Below are 19792 nucleotides of genomic sequence, written 5' to 3'. Positions count from 1 at the left end.
TTTTAGAGAAAGGATAATAGTTGTTTTTTTAAAAATTTTTAAATGGCTGATCCTTTTCTCCAATGAATGATCAGGAAAGCAGAGGTGAGAGGTGACTTCACAGGCAGATATATATCCATGTGTGCACATCTGTGTGCGTAGTTTCTGATTACATCCCACTCAGGTAACAAGGAGCCTGGTCAAAGTAGGACTCTCAGGTGCAGAGCAGCCAGACAGTGGGGAGGGAAGTGGGATGCTGAGCTCTCAACACCTTACGGGGAGACAATGAGAATCAGGTGTGACCAAGGCCATCCTTAATGTCCTGTGCTCTTTGCAACTAGAGAGTTAGAGTAAAATGCATCGGCCTGAGAGTTGCTTCTGGGGGCAAGTCTGCAGGCCCTGATCTGCAGAAAGTGACAGCTCAGGGCTGGGTCAGTGTACAGGACCCCAGTGCAGTGTCCCTGGTGAAACACCCATTTCTTCCGCAAAGGTGATGTGGGCGCAGAATTGCGCTGTGTGAACTGGAGGCACGAGGATGCCCTTTTGCCGTGGCTGGGTTTCTCCAGGAGCCCAAGTCCTTAAGGCGAGGCATGTTTGCTTGATGCTGATGTCACTCGCCTCAGCCCTGCCGGTCATTTCTCTTGCTCCTCCTGCTGCTAGAAGAGTCCTCTCATTTCCCTTCCACCTTGGAGCTGGTCTGTGGGGTAACAGGGCCTTCCGGAGAAGGCAGAGCCTGAGCGTTGAGGTCAACACACAGCAGTGAGATGAAGACACCAGGAATAGGTAAGCACCCAAATTCTGGCCCCAGCGACCTGTTAGGAGGAGTGTGTGACAGGCCCAATCCAGAGTCTCTCTAGGGAGGTGAGGAACCTGGGGGAAACACACAGCAGTCCTTCTGAGGAGGTGCCCAGCGGGTGCTGATAAAACATCTATCTACTCCTCTGCCAGACTCTGAGGAGCCAACATCAGCACAAGACCCTGGACAAGGAGCTGGTGCTCTGAGATGGCTAGAGCAGCAGACATTGCAGAAGTGCAAAGGGCGCCCACCTCAAGTTTCTGGTGGGCATGGAGGCAGCTGGAGGGAAGGGCGCAGCATCGTTCAGCCATTGCTGGTGGGTCCCAAGTGAGGGTGGGAGGGGCCCCATGATAGCGAGTTGATTTGATGCAGCGGTTGTCCATGTCTAGTTCAGAGTTGCGACATAAGGGGACAGGGGCTTCTTGACGCTTCAGGGCTTGCCTCTGTCCATAGCCCTGGCTTTCCTGCTGCCTCCACCCTTGCAGGTTTGAATCTCCCCCGCTCCTCTCCTCTCTGTGTGAATATATTCAGAGTTGACTCCACAGGTGGGGGGAGTGGAGTATTTGGCAGTGGTTACTTTGCTGCAGGCCCTGCATTTTTTCATGAAACAGCACCAAGATCGATCGCTCCCTCTCTCCTCTCTTAATGCTGGAGGCTCAAAAGACAGGGATCTGGTCCCTCCGAACCACATCCAGGTCATCATCCAGGGTTAACAAGACCTGAAAGGAGAGGGACGGAGAAATGAAATGAATGCGCAGTCACAGCCACAGTGAGTCGTTACTTTCTCTCTGAGACACATGCAGATTGAAACATGTGCCTTTACTCGTTTTCATGTCTTCTGCGGCCTTCTACAATGCCGTGCCCTGAACAGGCACTTATTTTAATGACATAGCTCATTTATTAATTAATCAAGGTCTACCATGTGCTATTCTAGGTGCTGGAGATACAACTTGCAATGACAGAGGCAAAAAATCCCTACCCTCCTGGAGCTTACATTCAAGAGAGGGCTTCAGACATGAAGCAAATACATGAGTAAAACATATGTAGTATGTTAGACAGAAATATGTGCTAAGTATAGTATGTCAGATGGTAGTATATGCTAAGGATAAAAGTCAAACTATGACAAGAACATGGAAGTATGGGGTACGGGAGGTAAAAACATGTTGAGAGGTGACTGAGGAAGTCATTACTTTGAAGGGACCATTTAGGTCAAGGCCTAAAGGAAATGAAGTCTTATTGCATAAAGTGTTACTAAACATAAAGTGTATCCTCCTCCTCCATTTTTAGGCCCCTCCACCATCACTCTTTCCACATCGAACCCTTCACTTCATTTCTGTCTCTCTCTAATGAAAGTGACTCAAAAATAAAAGCCTTAAGCAAGAGTGAGTATACAGAGTAAACTTCTGAAACTGGCCACCAGGGGGTAGCCCTGCTCCACTATTGAGGCAATAAGGCCAGCAGAGACTGCTTAAAGTGGGCAGTACTGGGAGTCCTGGAGACCTACTCCTGCTATTTGTCATGAACCTGTGCAGGTACCTTGGGCTTTTAATTATGAAAGTCAAAATTAATGTGAAAGCATGCCGGAAGTTATCTTCTGAGGATGTTATAATATGCGTGGCTTCTGGGAAGATGTTTGGGTTAAGAAATGAAGGGACTACATGAAAGATTTGGAACTGATAGGTTAGAAGGCAACAGAGGCCTGGATGCTATCCTGAGCTACTCCAGGAATTTGTAAATGACTTATCTTTACTGAGACTGAAAGGAAGAATGTGAGGATAGCATAAGGAGGAATAGCCTAATGCTATCGAAATTTTAGTGGATGCCAAAAGCAGTGCCTGGGGGATTCTGGGCATGTGAGTTCTGATAACCAAATGTTGTGAAGCTTAAGGAAAATCATTTTGTCACTCTGTGTCTTAAACTATTGAAGAATAAAGAAAAATAACTATCTAACCAGAAGATACAATGTAAAAATGAAACAATCTGTACATTAAATTACAATGCAGAATTGGAAAGGGAAATTAGAAAGGAATAAAAAAGAAAGAGGGTTGCTGAAACTGGTTTGGCTCAGTGGATAGAGCATCAGCCTGCGGACTGAAAGGTCCCAGGTTTGATTCCGGTCAAGGGCATGTACTTGGGTTGTGGGCACATCCCCAGTAGGAGATGTGCAGGAGGCGGCTGATAGATGTTTCTCTCTCATCGATGTTTCTGACTCTCTAACTCTCTCCCTTCCTCTCTGTAAAAAATCAATAAAATATATTTTTTTTTAAAAAAGAAAGAGGGTGTAAGAAAGAGGGAAGGAGAAAAAAAAGACAGAGTACAAGATGTAAAGAGAGGACAAATTAACAAAAAGGTATCAACTCACCAAGAATGAGAAAAACAGGGCAGTGGCAGAGAGGAAGTGCCAGATGTCATGCTCATCAAAGAAATCCAGCAGGACACATTCCCGGTTCTTCTCCCGGGACTCAGCTGGGGTTCCCTGGAAGAAGGTGAGGCTGGATGTGGGCGAGCATTCCCACAGTTCAGCTGTTCAGAGGGCTGAGCTTCCAGAAAGCTACACAAATGCTACTAGAGGCCCGACTCAAAAAGTTAGCTTCCAAGAAAACATATGTTCACACACAAAAAAACTTGCACACAAATGTTCAGAACAGCATCATTCGTAAGAACCCCAAAGTGGAAACAACCCAAATGTCCATCAACTGATGAACGACTAGATAAACTGTAGCGTATCCATACAATGGAATATTATTCAGCAATAAAAAGACATGAAGTACGGATACGTGCTACACCCTGGGTGACTCTAGGAAACGTTATGCTACATGAAGAAAGTCAGGTTCAAAAGCCACAGAGGATATGATTTCACTTCTAAGAAGTGTTCAGATTGGGCCGATCTATAGAGACAAAAGATAGTTTGGTGGCTGCCTAGGGCTAAGGAATTCAGGAGAAATGGGGAGTTTCTTTATGGAGTGATAAAATGTTCTAAAATCGATTGTGGCGATTGTGGAGATGGAGAGTGGAGACTCGCACGTTCTGTGCTTCAGAAATATCACTGATTTCCTAGGCCTCCGCTTTCCAATCTATGAAATGGACTTATAAATCCCTGCACCTGGGTATTTGTCTATGGATGGTGCTTATGATGAGAAAGGGGGAGAAGATACACTCATCAAGGTTTTTACACATGTTAAACACTCATTGGGAATAGGATCGTAACACAACACATAAAGAAGGTCAAACTTGCAGAGTCTGTAGGACTTACACATCTATGAGTGCTACCCTGAGAGTGATGACAAGGTGCCATTCATTGAGCATTTGTGTGTGGATATTGAAGTTTTTAGAGAAAGCTTTTGTTTGAGAGGACATCAAAAAGATAAACAGCAACTAGCACATAGACAGAGGGAAGCAAGATGGTCAGAAGGCAGATGGAGAGGGACCACACCTTGGAAAAGAAAACTTCTCTTACCTCCCAGCTGCTGAGATTCTGGAAGAAAAAATACAGGGCGGTGGCCCACACCACCGCGGTGGCCACGATGCAGAAGAGCGGGATGGGGAGGACCTTCTCGGAGCTGCGGAGCTGCGGGCGAGAGGCAGAGGCTGCGGGGCTGCCTGCACCGCCAGCTGCGGGCCCAGGCGCTGCGGCTCCCAGCCGCCTCGCTTACCTTCATGATGATGTAGAAGGCCAGGTAGAGCAGCAGGTTACCGATGAAGATGCCCAACATGTAGGAGGCAAAGTCCCTGGGCCGGTAGATCAGTCCAAAGAGGGCGCTGAGCACACGGGGAGGAATTATTTTGCAGCCACGAAGGTGGATTTGTGACATTATTGACTTTTTTCACTTCCCCACTCCCATTTTTGCAAGGAGGGGAATTAAAAAAAACCTCTTTAACATATTATAAGTAACTTTTAACAGATTGCATTTCCTTCAGCACATTCGTTTTTAACGATCGATCGTAATTTTCCCATAAGTGGATGCACCATAAAGAATTGCCTTTCCTCTCTGGTTGCAACGAAGGGTTTTCCCTTCGCCCTTCAGTTTCTCACTATTATAAAGAACAACACAATGAATGAATGAACGAACACCTCCAGACATACTGTGCTTGCTTTTGCACTGAAGATTACTTCATTAGACTAGCTTACAGTACTAGAAGTAGAATTATCCCAATAATTGGCTTGAAACACATGACCAACTTGGGATAGCTGTCTATGGCTTTAAAATTAATACTAAAATTTATTACCCCATCTTACAGTCACCAGGTCTGCGGGGTCTGCCCTAAACGGGTGGCCCCAAACAGCCCCGCAGGTGACCACTGCCAACAATCGTCCATCTCGACTCATCCCCGTGTAAAGCAGGGGCCCTGCACAGGCATAAGCCTTATCCCGAGGGCATCCCTTGGTGACAGCACTGTGGGGAGTTTCTTCCAGAAGCATATGGTGCCCCAATAAGATTCAAATTGTCCTGAAGAGATTCTGGCTTCCCTGAAGGTATACCTCTTTCATTTCTTATATGTCTTAAAGGGCAACAGAAGTAGAGAGTTATCGTTCCATCAAAGGTCACTGACCCAGAGGTGCCCATCAGCTAAGAACTACTAGTAAAAGCAGCTAAACTTACTTATCTTTGAGGGATTAATAAATTATCTCACTCATTCTTATATTTTTTAAATCTTCACCTGAGGATACGTTTCCATTGATTTTTAGAGAGAGTGGGAGAGAGAGGAAAAGACAGAGAGAAACATCGATGTGAGAGAAACACATCGATTGGTTGCCTCCTGCATGTGCCTTGACCAGGGCCCGGGCCGGGGGGGAGCCTGCAACCGAGGTACATGCCCTTGACTGGAATTGAACCCAGGACTCTTTGGTCTGCAGGCTGAGGCTCTATCCACTGAGCAAAACTGGCTAGGGCTGAGAATATGTTTTTATTGATGAGAGAGAGAGAAATGAAAGAGAAAGAGAGAGAGAAACATCAACTGGTTGCCTCCTTCCTGCGAGCCCTGACAAGCCTTTCTGGTGTACAGGATGAGAGTCCAAACCACCTAAGCCACCCAGCCAGACTCATTCCCATCTTTTAGTTGAAAATAGGTTGCATAAAATAGATACAGCTAGCAAAAATATATGTCTATTGTACTGTTCTATTTTGAGGCTATTTGCAGGAAAAAGGGCCAATAACGAGAGAAAGAAGAGGAAGAATGATGTAGGTAGAGTAGGAAGAACGAGACCTAGGGGGAGAAACAATAACTAGGAAAGAGACTTTTACACACACTCACGCGCGTGTGCACACACACACACACACACACACACACACACTCTAAGACAAATGGCTGGGTAGCCTTTATGGAAAGTTCTTCAAAAATATTTAAAGCTACATTGCATTTTTGCAACTACAGACATAATATCTATCATCTATCAATCTATCTATCTATCTATCTATCTATCTATCTATCTATCAATCATCTATCTAATCTATCCACTAATTCGATGTTTGTCTTGTTGAGCAAATGAACTCAATGCTTTGAACTCAACGCTTTAAGAGGGGCTACTATTGGTACACAAGAGCTTCTTAGTGCATTCTTTGCAGGAGAAAAATGCCTTTCTCTCAAGTCTCTAGGACAAGCTCAATCCTATGGTCTCCTTAATTTCAGGTTTGTTTATAAAAATGACAACCAAGGAAAGCTAAACCGCAGTGTTAGAGACGTTAATAAAGAGGAAAAAGGTGTCTTCCTAAGATTACTTACAAGGACCAGTTAATCAGATTCCCCACGACGAGCAACACCATTCTGTCCTGAAAAAGGAGAGAAAACACTGAAAACCCCTCAGCCTCAGCCCCCTCAATTTTTAGTGCCCACAGGTCCTGACAAGCTGTAGTGGGCTAAGGGGTCCCCACATTCCTCTTTGTAAAAATCCTGATTGTAAACCATTAGCAGGTGCTAAGGGACCAGAGACCAGTGATGCTATTTGGCAGGGCACACGGGGTTCCCTGAGCACCTGCCAAGGTGGGGGCAGTGGTTCAGAGGGCGTGTGTAGCTTTCCCAAGGTCACTGCCAGTGAGCCGAGACATCGCTATGACCAGGGCCCTGATTCCTGTGCTCAGTGTAGAAATGTATAATATACCGAAAACTAGAATGGAGAATTTAAAAAAGTTGTGTTTCAACCACTAAGCAAGATCCACAATTTTGAAAAAATATCCTTGCTCATTGTACAAAAAACAATGCATAAAAATCAAACAAATGTATAATGGGGGCAGTGTAAGTTCCTAAGGAAAGTTACTGGAATGGCCATAGGTCCCAGTTTGCTTGAGACGGTCTGGCTTATGCCTGCTGTCCTGGTGCGGTTGTTAATAGCGCCCCTTTCACTTACTCAAGGGAAATCATCTTACCTCCTTGGAGGGTTATTTACAGGGACGCCCCACAGCAGTGATCACTGTTTAATAGTTCTGTACACACCCGCATATATATTTTTTCTTTCTATACTAGCAATCTTTCATGTACAAATGCGGGACCATCCCAGCTTGTTTCTTATGAACAAGAAGAATAAACAGCAGGCTTCTTGCCCCTGATGGACCTCAGCCACCTGGACCATCTGGCCTTCTGGATTGGGGAGGCTGAGTGGCTGTCCTGAGCCTGCCCTCCTGCTGTTCCCCCACTCTCTGGGAGAAAGCCAAGGGGTGCGGGAGCACACACATACCATGTACAGAGGCCGGCTGCACTGATGGATGAAGTCCGTGTAGAGCACCATAGCAGCCCTTCGGAAAATCCCCAGATCTGCCCGGGACACAATCGCGTGGTAAGAAGCCTTGGTCAGAGACAATACAAAACACTCCCACAGGACCCGAGCTTTTGGGGTCAGGATGATGTCGTCTTCACCTCATAAAAATGGTGCTTTGCAGCTAATAGGTGCACAACCCATGTTTGCTTTAAAAATGGCACCCTCACCTCCCCATCTGTGCTCTCATGGAGGGTGAGCCACACCCCTGGGTGATACTGCAGGAGGGCAAGAAAGATGGACACGCGTAACCGGCAATCACAAGGAATTTGGGTGGCCAGCCAACTCGTTTAGGGTCTCTTCCAGCTAAGTTTCCCTTCATTTACAGCAGTGGTTCTCAACCTTCTGGCCCTTTAAACACAGTTCCTCATGTTGTGACCCAACCATAAAATTATTTTCGTTGCTACTTCATAACTGTAATGTTACTACTGTTATGAATCGTAATGTAAATATCTGATATGCAGGATGGTCTTAGGCGACCCCTGTGAAAGGGTCTTTCGACTGCCAAAGGGGTCGCGACCCACAGGTTGAGAACCGCTGGTTTACAGTTTCCTCCAGTGGTGTTTCTTTTATAGCAGAGAGGTTGCGGGGCCCACCTTAAAAGCACCTGCTCTCTCCAGAGGATGGGGAAGCTTAGCTTGTAAAAGTTCTAATCTGTATTTCTCAAAGTGGATATGAGTCAGTAAGCATTGAACCAAGGGATACTGGGTTTTACTGGGCATGTTCAGGAAGCCCAAACCTGTCCTGGAACAATAATCAAAGGAATGTAGTGAAGATGGGAAGAAAAAGACAGGAAAGATTTTTTTAAAATGCAATCCTCCAGAAGGAAACTGTGAGGGTGCGTGCTATAGCTGCTACGGGAACAGAGACGGGATCCCAGACGGGCTGTCTTCCTCTGAGCTGTCCACACTGTAGACACCACATGCAAGCTGGGCAAGCATCCCGTGCGGGTGGATCCTGCTCTCTTGTGAATGCTACCCCTGGGGTCAATGTAGCCAGCCTTCACTATACTCTTAGCCACACAGAGGGAAGAAGGGGGCCCGGGGCATGCCCATGCGATAGCCCAGAAGCCTTGCGCAGGCTGGGTGGGAGTGATCCTGGCCTCTGAGCCTTTCTCTGGCTCCCCGCCCACCACCCTGTCCAACCTGGAGGGAGGTGTTCTGGGGGCTGGCAGGAAACCCGGAGGGTCACGTGTCAAGGAAACAATCTAGAACCCTGCGAAGGGCTGCTGGACATTACCTGTGTCAGACACCTCTGAGTCAGTGGAAAGCAGAGAAGACATGGGAAAGAGAAAGATCTGTAAGAAGGTAGCCAAACAGGTAAACTCCTGGTTATTTTCTTTTTCTCTCTGAATGGATGACTTGAAAGTTATTTTCTGATTAGAACAGTAATGTTGGCTCATCATAAAGCACAGAATTTTTCTGCCTGTCTCAGACATTCAGAAATGTACTGTTTCTCCAGGAGGGAATCCGATTTCTCTCTGTGTCTCCTTTTGTGTCCCGCTTCCAGTTTATAACCCACCCTGATCATGAGCACTCCCAGGGGTCCTTTTCTGGGGTCCTGGCAGCAGGTGAGCAACCTGGGCAAGCAGTTGTGCGGTTCTCTGTCCCACGTATGCAATGCTCTGCCTCACTCCTGTTGCCTTTCCTGTGTCCATGTTTATTTTCACGTGTGGCCCCAGGGCCACAGAGAAAGAAGCTTGTGACTTGAGAAAGCAAAGGTCGCTTATGAAATGGGCAGAGAGGTGCCTCTGTCCACTAACTCAACTTCCTGCCTTTGGACTAAATCCAGAAGCAATTGTCACAATGAAATAGAGAGTTTTCTTTTTGACTCTAGTAAGTCTATCACCACTTGGGGATGACTCCTGGGTGAGGAAATTGAAGATATTCCATTAAGCTGCACACTGGCTCTCTCTGTCTGCCCTTTCAGACCTGCTTTCCACGCCCGGCCCTGCCCTGCGCCGCCTGGAGGCTGACTGGACATCGGTGGGTTTCCTGGCCCTGCCTGGGTTTGGACAATGGGAGACCCCGGCAGGAGACGGGAGGAGCAGAGGAAGGAGAGCGACCTCAGGGTGTTTACCTTCCTGGCGCCCTCCCTGTGTCTGTCAACCAAAGGTCACTGCTCTTTTCAGAGTGGCTGCCTCCCCACCATGCTCCCTTTGCACGTCTCGGTAACCGTGTCCTGCCTGTCCGTTGGGGCTCATGGAGAGGCAAAGCTTCTCAGCTGCCAGCCCAGGGTGCCCTGCTACCCCTCCCATTCTTCTCTACCCGCCCTTGTCCTTTGCATGGTCCCTCTGTGAGCAAATCCTCCTCAATCTGTGTGTGACAGCTTTTTTCTGTTGAGACCCTGGCAGGTATATGTTACCTGGCCATAATGCATTAACTTTCTTCTTTTTATAAAGATAACTAATTCAGCATTGCAAAACTTATGGGGTATAAGTGGTATAAATGTGGTATGAATATATTCAAGACTCCTCTATGTGTTAATGGTCATCATTACACATGAGTAGGTCCTGCTTATTCGTGGCTTTGCTTTCCACAGTTTCAGGTACCTGCAGTCAACCGGGGTCTGAAAATAACATTTTTTAAAATTTGTATTTTTTTTTAAAGAGAGAGAGAGAGAGAGAGAGAGAGAGAGAGAGAGAGAGAGATCAGTTTGTGTTCCACTTATTCATGTATCCAGTGGTTGCTTCTCTACGTGCCCTGCCTGGGGATCGAACCTGAAAGCTTGGTGTATCAGGACGATGCTCTAACCAACAAAGCTACCTGGCTGGGCCGGGGTCTGAAAATATTAAATTGAAAATTCCAGAAGTAAACAGTCCATAAGTTTTAAATTGCGCACTGTTCCGAGCAGCGTGGTGAAGTCTGTGAGTCCCAGGAATTTGCCGGGACGTGACTCCACGTCTGCACGCTGTACACCCACCGCCTGCCAGTCACTCAGTGGCGTCTTGGTCATTGGATGGGCTGTCTGGGTGTTTTGGTGCTTGTGTTCAAGTCGCCCTTATTTTACTTCATAATGGCCCCAAAGCACAAGAATATTGACGCTGCAATTGGGACATGCCAAAGAGAAGCCGCAAAGCACCTTCTTGACGTGAAAAGGTGAGCACAATAAGATACTTTGAGAGACCACATTCACATAACCTTTGTTACAGTAATTGTTATAAGTGTTCTATTTTCTTATTAGTTATTATTGTTGATTTCTTGTCATGCCTAATTTAGGAATTAAACTTTATCATAGTTATGCATGCATAGGGAAAAAACATAGTATTTATAGGGTTTGGTATTATCCACAGTTTCAAGCATCCACTGGGGGACTTGGAACATATTCCCCGTGAATGAGGGGTGCGGGGGACTACTGTGTCTGCACTCAACTTTATTTTCCCAATTCTGAGAGAACCCAGAAGCTCCAGCTTATTTTCCGTTTGCAAGTTGACTTTGTATGACTTAACTCACCTTTGAGTCTGGGGGATGGGAAGTGACCAGTGCACCAAACCAAACGCTCTACACAACCAGCTAAAGATGCTTCCCTGGGGAGCTGGAGGCACAAGCATGTCAGTGCCAAGGGAAAACCTACCGGCCATGCCAAAAGGGAAGCCTAAACTGCCAAAATAAGACAATGTCTTATTAGGTCTACTCCTCATAAACAAGCCACTTGCTTACGTAGAATCACTTGGCAAGAGGGGTCTTGTATTTCAGAGGCCCTCATTCCTCACTGAGTGAGGAGTCTGCAGGGCAAGGGGACTCCTCCTTCCCCTCCAAGGCCACATTCTGAATTTCTGGACCCTAGGATTCCCTGCCCAGATGGCTTTGACCCTGATCTCAGAGTCTGCATAGCCCCGTTCCCGGGTCTATCTTCAGGGGGGGCGGGGGCGGGGATGGCACCATTGGAGCATGTACTTCCAGGGGTAAGGAGTGGCCATTTGGATGTAGAACAAGGGTGTCCACATGCACACCTGTGAGACCCCTTAAGATGTAGGACAGAGACAGAGGTGGGAAGAAAAAGGCAGGGGCTGGGGACCAGCTCTACAGGAGAGCTATGTTCTGAGGAACCGCAAATTCTAAATTAGAACCTGGAGCATCCAGGTTATAATGAAGGCATATTCTATTTATCAGTTTGTTGGCATCTTTCTTGTCTTCCTTTTCTTCCATGAATTTAATAGTTTTTTTAAGTCTGCTTTATACCTTTAAAATTTATATGTATGGCATATGAGCTTTTATTTGCAATCTTTCCTTGGGCTCTGCAAATATGAGGAGTGGGCCTATGTTTATATATATATAATTTTTTCTTGACATAGACCAAAGAATATTTGTCTGACTTCATGGACCTCAAAATGGCAGGTGAAATTTAAATGCTCCAAGATGACTTGAACCTGCTCCCACGTGTGATGACTGACCAACAGCAGGCCAGAGCTGATATCTGTGGGTAACACTTGTCCATGCATGTTTAGAAAGTGGTTTCTAATCTCTGAAGTCAGTCTCTTCAGGGGTAGTTTTACAGGTGCCAATGTTCAATGTTCACATGGTCAGAGGGAGTCCAGGAGGGATCCTGCAGCTAACATTGGCAAGTTGGTCTCAAATGTCCAGTCCCAGAACTTGAAAAGAATATATAATTTATTCTTGATAACCATTTATCATGGTTAAAGAAATGGCCCTTTTAAATGCCACAAAACAAACAAACAAAAAAACATCCCCCAGGTAGAATTAGTGGTATGGTAATCATGCTGTTCTGCAAATGCACTTTCAAAGTTTGGTGGATTGCAAAGCTTTTGGGGATGCCTCAGCTCTCAGGTGTGGTGAGCGTAGTTTCTCAGGTGACAAGTCTTAGTGATAGTAGTTTACTGCAATCCAGTGAAGGAGAGGAAGTTTTGGAGAGAATGTATGCTATGAAACACAATATAGAATTCAGAGCATGTATTCACGATGGCTGGTAAGACATCTGTTTAGGATCAGTGAGAACAGTGTTTCCTCAGTGTGCTTAGTATTACGTAAAAGGTGACTCACCTATCTTGAAACGACCCATGTAGTAGATCTGGGTGCTGAGGGCCAGAGAGGCCAGTATATGGATCGCAGAGAAGATGACCCAGAACCAGACGTCATTTTTTCCAAACACCTAGAAGAAAAGATGGAAGTTGCCTTCATCTGCGGTTTTCCCCAGAGAACTTCTAAGATCAGCTCCCTCTCAAATCGGCATAAGGAGTCAAAAACCAAGCTGTGCATGACTTTGTCCCCCTCGCCTCCCTGCCACACTCCACCTCATCCCCTTCACTGACCTCACAGGGGTCTTACTACACCCAGGGCAGGAAACAGAATGGCTACCTGGCCAAATAAAAATGGAAAGGGGAGAGGCAGCTGAACAGCAGTGGTGAAGGGGTGAGAAGTTTAAAGTTGAGGACTACTGCTCTTCAAATAGCTGCAGACAGGTAACACTTGTCCATGCATGTTTAGAAAGTGGTTTATAATCTCTGAAGTCAGTCTCTCCAGTCTTGTACATCCCTACTTCAGTCTCACGCGAATGAAGTCCCAGCTTTAGATTAAAACTCTTCAGGGGTAGTTTTACAGGTGCCAATCACATTATAAAAAATAACTAGCCGAATAAGTAAATAAAATGCCACGAATGGATCAACGATGAGAGTGTCATGAACCAAGGATTATGATTAATTCAATTCTGTTCACCTGAGCTCCCCCAAACAAACAAACAACAAAAAACCTTCCAAGAGGGTTCGTTCTGAAAGGGAGGCTGAAGTTATGGGGAGGGACGCACCACTCCGAGCACCGTGAGTGTGATGACCAAGGCGAAGGAGGCGTAGGCGGCATAGGCGCTGGCGTTGATGTCTGGGTGGCGGGTCTGGTAGAGCTTCAACATGCAGAGGCCAGCGATCATGTACATGAAGGAGGTGTCTGCAGGTGCAGAGGAGGAGCAGAGGCCATCAGGATCCAGTAGGCAACAGACAGATTTCTCCTCAGCTTCGGAAAACCCCCTCCCTTCAGCCCTTGGGGTATCCATTGCCCTTAGACTGTGTGGAGACCTCCAATATGCCTGCCTTGCAAGCATGTTCTCTAGGCAACCCCTACATACTCCACTTCTGAATCCCTCCAAAGAAAGCTGTTCTTAGTTCACAGAAGAAACTTACCTGATGATATGACAAATAATTGACTATTCCCACTCGCAGGGGTGTTTGTGTTTAAACGCTGGTGTTCGACAACAATAACAGAAAAAGCCCTAGTGGTGACAATTAAGGCAGTGTGACAAGAAAATGAATCTTAGGTGAGTGTAGGAGGCCCTTCTCAGCATCCAGAAACATAACCACACTGATGGCTGCTCCTGCATAGCTTTATAGGCTAGGGATTTCCCATCAGCTAGAAATTATATGTGGCTTAGCTGCATGAGAGTTATGGAAATGCAAGTGAAAACAACAATACAATATTCCATGTTACTAAACAATCTAATAAGGATTTAAATACCTGACAATAACACACGCCAGTGATGATATGGGAAATGGGAACTCTCCCACAGCTAGCAGGAGTGGGAATTAATGCTCTGGAGAGAAACCTGTCAGCTTTTGGTAAAATGGAAGATGCCCATCTTCCATTGCAGGTGACCCCTAAATACTACTTTTAGGTACCCCAGAGAACCTCTTTCACATATACACAGAGCTGAACAGAAGGATGTTCATTGCAGCACTATCTGTAACAGCAAAATGTTGGTAACATCTGAAGGTTGTTCAATGGAGGAATTGATAAATGTGGTATATTTTTAGTACAGAATATGACAATCCTTAAAAAAAATGAATGAACTAGCTGTCCTTGATTCAATATTGATAAATCTTGAAAACATATTATTGGATGAAATAAGAAGGTTACAGAACAGAGTGTAGTAAATTAATATCAATTTACTACAAATGTAGTAAAACTATAAAAACAAACTGGAAGAATAAATACCAAATTAATCATGGTTGTTGCCTCTGGGGAAGGAAAGAGGGCAATAAATTTGGAAAGTAGTTCAAACAAGAACTTTACACAATATTTTATTTCTTAAAAAGTAGATTTAAGTCAAATATTTTTAAATATTGGCATTTGTTCATTCTGAGTGGTGAATGATATTGTTTTCTATAGTTTTCCCTCTTAAAAATGTTTTCTAATTTTAAAAAATTAAAATGTGACCGAGAGCCCTGGCCAGTTGCTCAGTGGTTAGAGCTTTGGACCTTGGACTGAAAGATCCGGGTTGGATTCCTGGTCAAGGGCATGTACCTGTGTTGCAGGCCCGATCCTGGCCTGAGTTGGGGCGTGTGCAGGAAGCAACCAATTGATGTGTCTCTCTCACATCAATGTTTCTCTTCCTTTCTCTCTCCCCGCTCCCTTCCACTCCCTCTAAAAATCATTGGGAAGGATATCCTTGGGTGAGGATTAAGCAAAAATAAATAAATAAAATAAAATAAGACAGAGAATTTCTGTGGTGTCCTAAGTTAATAGCCAGAGGCTAGAGCACAAACATAAAAATGACTGTTTTAAAAACCTTTCTTCTTGAGTACAGAGGACATTGTTAATTGCCTACCACCAGCATCAGCTCTTCCCTCCTGCTTCCTGACAGCAGCTCAGTGCTAACTCAGACTTCTTAGCCTTGCTTTCAATTCAGAAATGCATATCTGTCAAGCCAATTTGCTTTAAGAAGGCTAACCCCATCCCTGGTTCCAGGGATAGGTCCCATTGATCTAAAGGTAATCTCACCTTCTTTGCCACTGTGATTAGTGTAGCAACCCAAGTCTGAGCTAACTAGCACATAGGGAATGATTCTGGAATGAGCTCATGACTGTTTAAGCTATTGAGCTGTGGGGGAATGTTATCTGGGGGGCTTTTAGAAAAGAAGTTTCCATGCTCTTAAATGAAGGCTCCTTAAGCTGTGTCCTCCAAACATTGTGGTGTGGAGACAGGAAGCCAGAATCAGCTGTAACTATATATGCCATCCTAAGTTCCCTGACAGCCTGAGAATAAAAGCAACAGGTGAGAAGTGGAACCATAGCTACTAGCCCTTTCCGCCTCTGGAGTTTCAGGTGGTGAGCTGAGCTGATAAATGTCCTTATTATTTCATTCGATTTTAATTGGTTTTTCTATTACATCCATCCCAAAGCAATCTAACTGCTAAATTAGGCCAAGTTACACTAAAGGACCTTTCTAGACACTAGTTGGTGAGTTCTACCTGACTTGCTGCCTAATGATTAGCCCACAGCTCACCTGCAGATATGGCCATGAGATCAACATTCAGTCTTAGGAATTTTCTAGTCTAAAACATGATCAGAGAGAAAATGTGTAGAAACCATGCCCTGTAGTAAGTTGCCCTCGGGCTTTAGCTCGTGTGAAATGGTGTTTAATTCTTGCAGGTATGACTTTGGCATTTTTGGGAAGGTCCCAGGATAAGACTCCTATAACTCAAATCCATGTAGTTGATGTAAATTCTAATTACCAAATTGGAAGTTGGAGTAATTAGGGCAGATGTGGTAACAAGCACTGAGCACTCCTTCCATCATCAATGCGATGCCCATAGCATAGAAGAGACCGAAGTGTTTGGGAATCCCATACTCCTGGAAAAGGAGAAAGCGTGGTCAACAGAAAGATACCAGTGAGTGACATAGCACAGAATCTGAAAGCCCAAGCCTGGCCTCAAGCATCGTAAACCATCATCACCACCCATAAGATGTTCTTCCCCTTTGTAGATCCGGTTTGGAATCATAACCCTTGTAGTTCCCACTTGTGATTCACCCACCCTCTGCTCACCTTGGCAAAGATGTCCTTGGCATCCAGGGCTCTTCGATGGAGAATGTCCCGGCGCAAGACTATCAGCAGGAAGAGGAAGCCCAGGAGCACGTGCCCCAGGTTACTGAGAATGTTATTGAAGGCACTAAAGGGATGAGAGAGAAACCATGAGAGAGTCAGGCAGTCAGAGAGATATAGAGAATGAATGCACGAATTAGCGAGGGAACTCAGCATTCGCGTTTTCCACCACTAACCTTTTCATAAGATTCCAGGATTGGAAAATCATCAGAGATCATCTTTAACCTTTCATTTTAGGATGCCAGGCCTGTAAAATGTGGCTGCTTGCTCTCAGGGGTGCCCACTATGCTTCCCTATTTTTTTAAAATATATTTTTATTGATTTCAGAAAGGGAAAGGGAAAGAGATAGAAACATCATCGATGAGAGAGATCATGAATTGGCTGCCTACTGCACGCTCCCCCGGTGGGGATCGAGCCTGCGACCCAGGCATGTACCCTTGACTGGCATCGAACCTGGGACCCTTTGGTCTGCAAGCCAATGCTCTATCCACTGAGCCAAATCCAGCTAGGACTATGCTTCCCTATTATGCTTCCAATTCTCTCTGGTCCCATGGGCACTGGCATGGAATGAATCCTGGGAAAGAGAGATGCTCCAAAGATGGGCAGTTTGGGCAAGTGTTTCAGCTACAGTGTGAGAGGGAATTCTCATAGATGGATCCGTGTTGTGTCAACACTCAGCTCTGAAGGTATGAATATCAGGATGTTAGCTGGTCACAACCAGTGGCTTTAATTCAGAAAACCTGTTCTAGAAGCCAGGCTCCCAACTCCCAGGCTAATGCTCTTTCCACTTCTGGAGGCTGCAGCATGGTCTTAGGGGCAGCAAGTGTGGTTCAAGTTCCTACATCACTGACAGCTGAGGGACCTTCAGCAAGTCCTTACCTTTCTAAGCGCTAGCATCTTCATCTAAAAAGGAGGATGGCGACAGTAACACTGTCTACCTCATGAGGTTGTTTAACGGATTGAATGTACTTGCAGCTCATGCCCGTGGAAAAGTGTCATCACAACCTGGGACCTGATGTTTTCAAAAACATCCCTGCCCTCGCCTCAGCAGATTATTTTTAGGAACATTTCCTGACGCCTCATACAGGAATGCGAGAAGCATGTCTGGCCTCAACTTCTTGATTTAAATTCCTCTTTATCCATGACTGGGGTAGTTTTCCACAGGTGTTTTTAGTATTTTTTAAAAACTGAGATCGCAACATTACATAGGAAGGCCTTTCTAAAAGCCTCATGGGCAACCGGTGGGGTGGGCTTACCTCAGGACGCCAAAGGGTGAGCACAGAGGAAGTTGTAGTAACAGATGTCCTGGTTTCCAGTGACATTTACCACCTGCAAAATCAAGAGCGAGAAGCGGAGATGCAGTTTTTCTCGGTCCCCTGAGCCAAGCCTGAAATCACAAAGAGCAGCACTGCTCACAGTGATAGACTGTCCGGGACTCACAGTGCAACCAGCACTCCTTCTCCTCAGGCTGGGTCACTATCTGCCACCTCCCCTCAGCACAGGCACATTTCCTTTAGATGCTACCATCTTGCTTTGAAGTGAAATGTTCTGTCTTCCTCATTACACGGCCTCAAGGTGGAATTCAACTGAGTTTGTTTCCTTTGTTCTCATGATAAAAGGAGTATCAAAGGATGCTAACATTGGGACATGCCTATTAGGACTGCCATGATATGTCCTATTTTCTAGGTGAATGCTGGGAGAACAATGAAGCTGTCCCATCCTCTGAAAATAACCACAGTGCAGGTAGACACAAGGATATGGTGTTCAGTTTTCCATATTTATCACCGTCTCTATCATCAAGAATCTTCCCAGACCACAGTATAGATATGTCTTCTGACAGGGCCCCAAAGTATTCAGAGAATATTTAGTTTATAAATTGTGGCATTCAGACCTCATAAAGTACTTGTTCTCATAATGCAGTACAAGCAGTAAATATGAAATTGGCTAAATATTATTAGAACTTTGGTTCTCAAAGTTGGCTGTACACTGGAATCACCGGGCATTTAATAAATACTGATGGCTAGTTCCACTCTAAGAGACTGTCATCCAATTGCTATGGGGTACAGCTTGGACACCGGGATTTTTAAAAGTTCCCCAGATGTTCTTAATGCACAGCAAAGTTTGAGAACCACTTCACTGGAAACACCTTCAGCTTCGTGCTAATCTAAATGGACTTTCTCACAGAGAATAAATCCTAGGGAAGGTCACTCAAGTGACCTGGACTCTTGGATTCTATGAAGGAGTTTTAGGGATTCTTAAACTATTTTAATTATTATTTATGTTTGTTTATTTTTTATTTTGTTTTCTTTTTATTTTAGTATTTTTTAAGTTTTATGAAGCTAGTTTTACTTTTACAAAAAAATATTTCCCCTTAGTGAGAGGGCACAGGCTAAATGAGACATCAGGCATCTTTGTTTTGATCTGGAAACTTATTTACTCATTATCCCATGATGGTCAAAAGTTCAGACTGGTAAATCATAGGCACAATTGATAGATACTATGACTGAATGAGTGCAAGGTAATAATTTCGAATTGGTAGACAAAACAATACAAGTGGTCCCAAGCCTCTCTCTGATAAAATAATTGGGAATTATAAATCAAAGATGAAGCATTGGAGAAGTCCAATTAGAACCCAAATGGGAAATTAATTTTTGGACCAATCCCAAGTTATACCTTTCTCTGTACATCACAGCAAAGCTCTCTCCCTGCAGTATGAGAACTTGGGTTCTGGGGTTCAGGGCAGCACTTACTGTCTGGTAGGTGATGACCAGCTGGATCACAGGTAGTGCATAGAACACAGCGATAGTGATGATATTCCTATGCAGGCGGAAAGAACCGGAAATAGCTATTTCCAAATTAACAATGAAATCTTCATTCAAGTTTTTAAAAAAAGAATGCTTTCACCCCATAACTCCTTAGTCAACTCACAAAAGCAATTAGAGACTGATAATGTGGTTCTTGTTTCTCCAGTCGGTTGTAAAGCAGTGTAAATAATACTTGCTTCTGTTTTAACCAAATTACTAATGAGAATCTATCGCTTAAGGATGTTGTTAGAGGAAACATGGTCAGAATGCAAGTCATGGGAGATGGATCACACAAAGGAATGTGGCTCTCTTAGATTCCTCTTAGTTCCAAAATGAAGGTTCCACTGTGAAATTCCACGTGACCCCCACTGTCCCTTGTTTTCCTCTAATGTCTGAATCCAATTAAAGGGGAAAATAATTGGGAAGAGAAAGGAATCAGAAGATCCGTCAGTGTCAGCCTGGGATTTTGAGGGGAGGGAGGGGCCCTTGACAGGCAGCTCAGCCTCTCAACTCGAAGGGAGGTGGCATCAGTGTGTTTGATTATCCTGGGGTAGTTTCTAGCTACCCTTAGATGCTCTAGGCATCTAATCCCTGAAATTTCTGGTTCGTCCAAGAGCAAGGCCTGGTGAGGAGAAGAGGA

At 45.0% G+C, this 19792-nt stretch overlaps 1 protein-coding gene across 1 annotated transcript in view; it reads right to left on the bottom strand.

Moving 5' to 3' along the window:
- Positions 1-33: 33 nt before the first annotated feature.
- Positions 34-19792, bottom strand: part of SIDT1 (SID1 transmembrane family member 1) — a 78279-nt gene continuing 58520 nt past the window's right edge. Inside the window, exons 11-22 of the mRNA XM_023758708.1 lie at positions 19099-19165; positions 17613-17677; positions 16292-16415; positions 15981-16098; positions 13284-13420; positions 12524-12632; positions 7446-7522; positions 6497-6543; positions 4429-4534; positions 4233-4343; positions 3138-3251; positions 34-1494 (exon numbers count right to left, since the gene is read on the bottom strand). Of these exons, the coding sequence (XP_023614476.1) occupies positions 1432-1494; positions 3138-3251; positions 4233-4343; positions 4429-4534; positions 6497-6543; positions 7446-7522; positions 12524-12632; positions 13284-13420; positions 15981-16098; positions 16292-16415; positions 17613-17677; positions 19099-19165 (1138 nt within the window). The 3' untranslated portion in view covers positions 34-1431. The remainder of the gene's footprint in view (positions 1495-3137; positions 3252-4232; positions 4344-4428; positions 4535-6496; positions 6544-7445; positions 7523-12523; positions 12633-13283; positions 13421-15980; positions 16099-16291; positions 16416-17612; positions 17678-19098; positions 19166-19792) is intronic.

Source organism: Myotis lucifugus, unplaced genomic scaffold (genome assembly GCF_000147115.1).
Source record: "Myotis lucifugus unplaced genomic scaffold, Myoluc2.0 scaffold_137, whole genome shotgun sequence".
Taxonomy (NCBI): domain Eukaryota; kingdom Metazoa; phylum Chordata; class Mammalia; order Chiroptera; family Vespertilionidae; genus Myotis; species Myotis lucifugus.
This window is presented reverse-complemented; position numbering and strand designations above follow the sequence as displayed.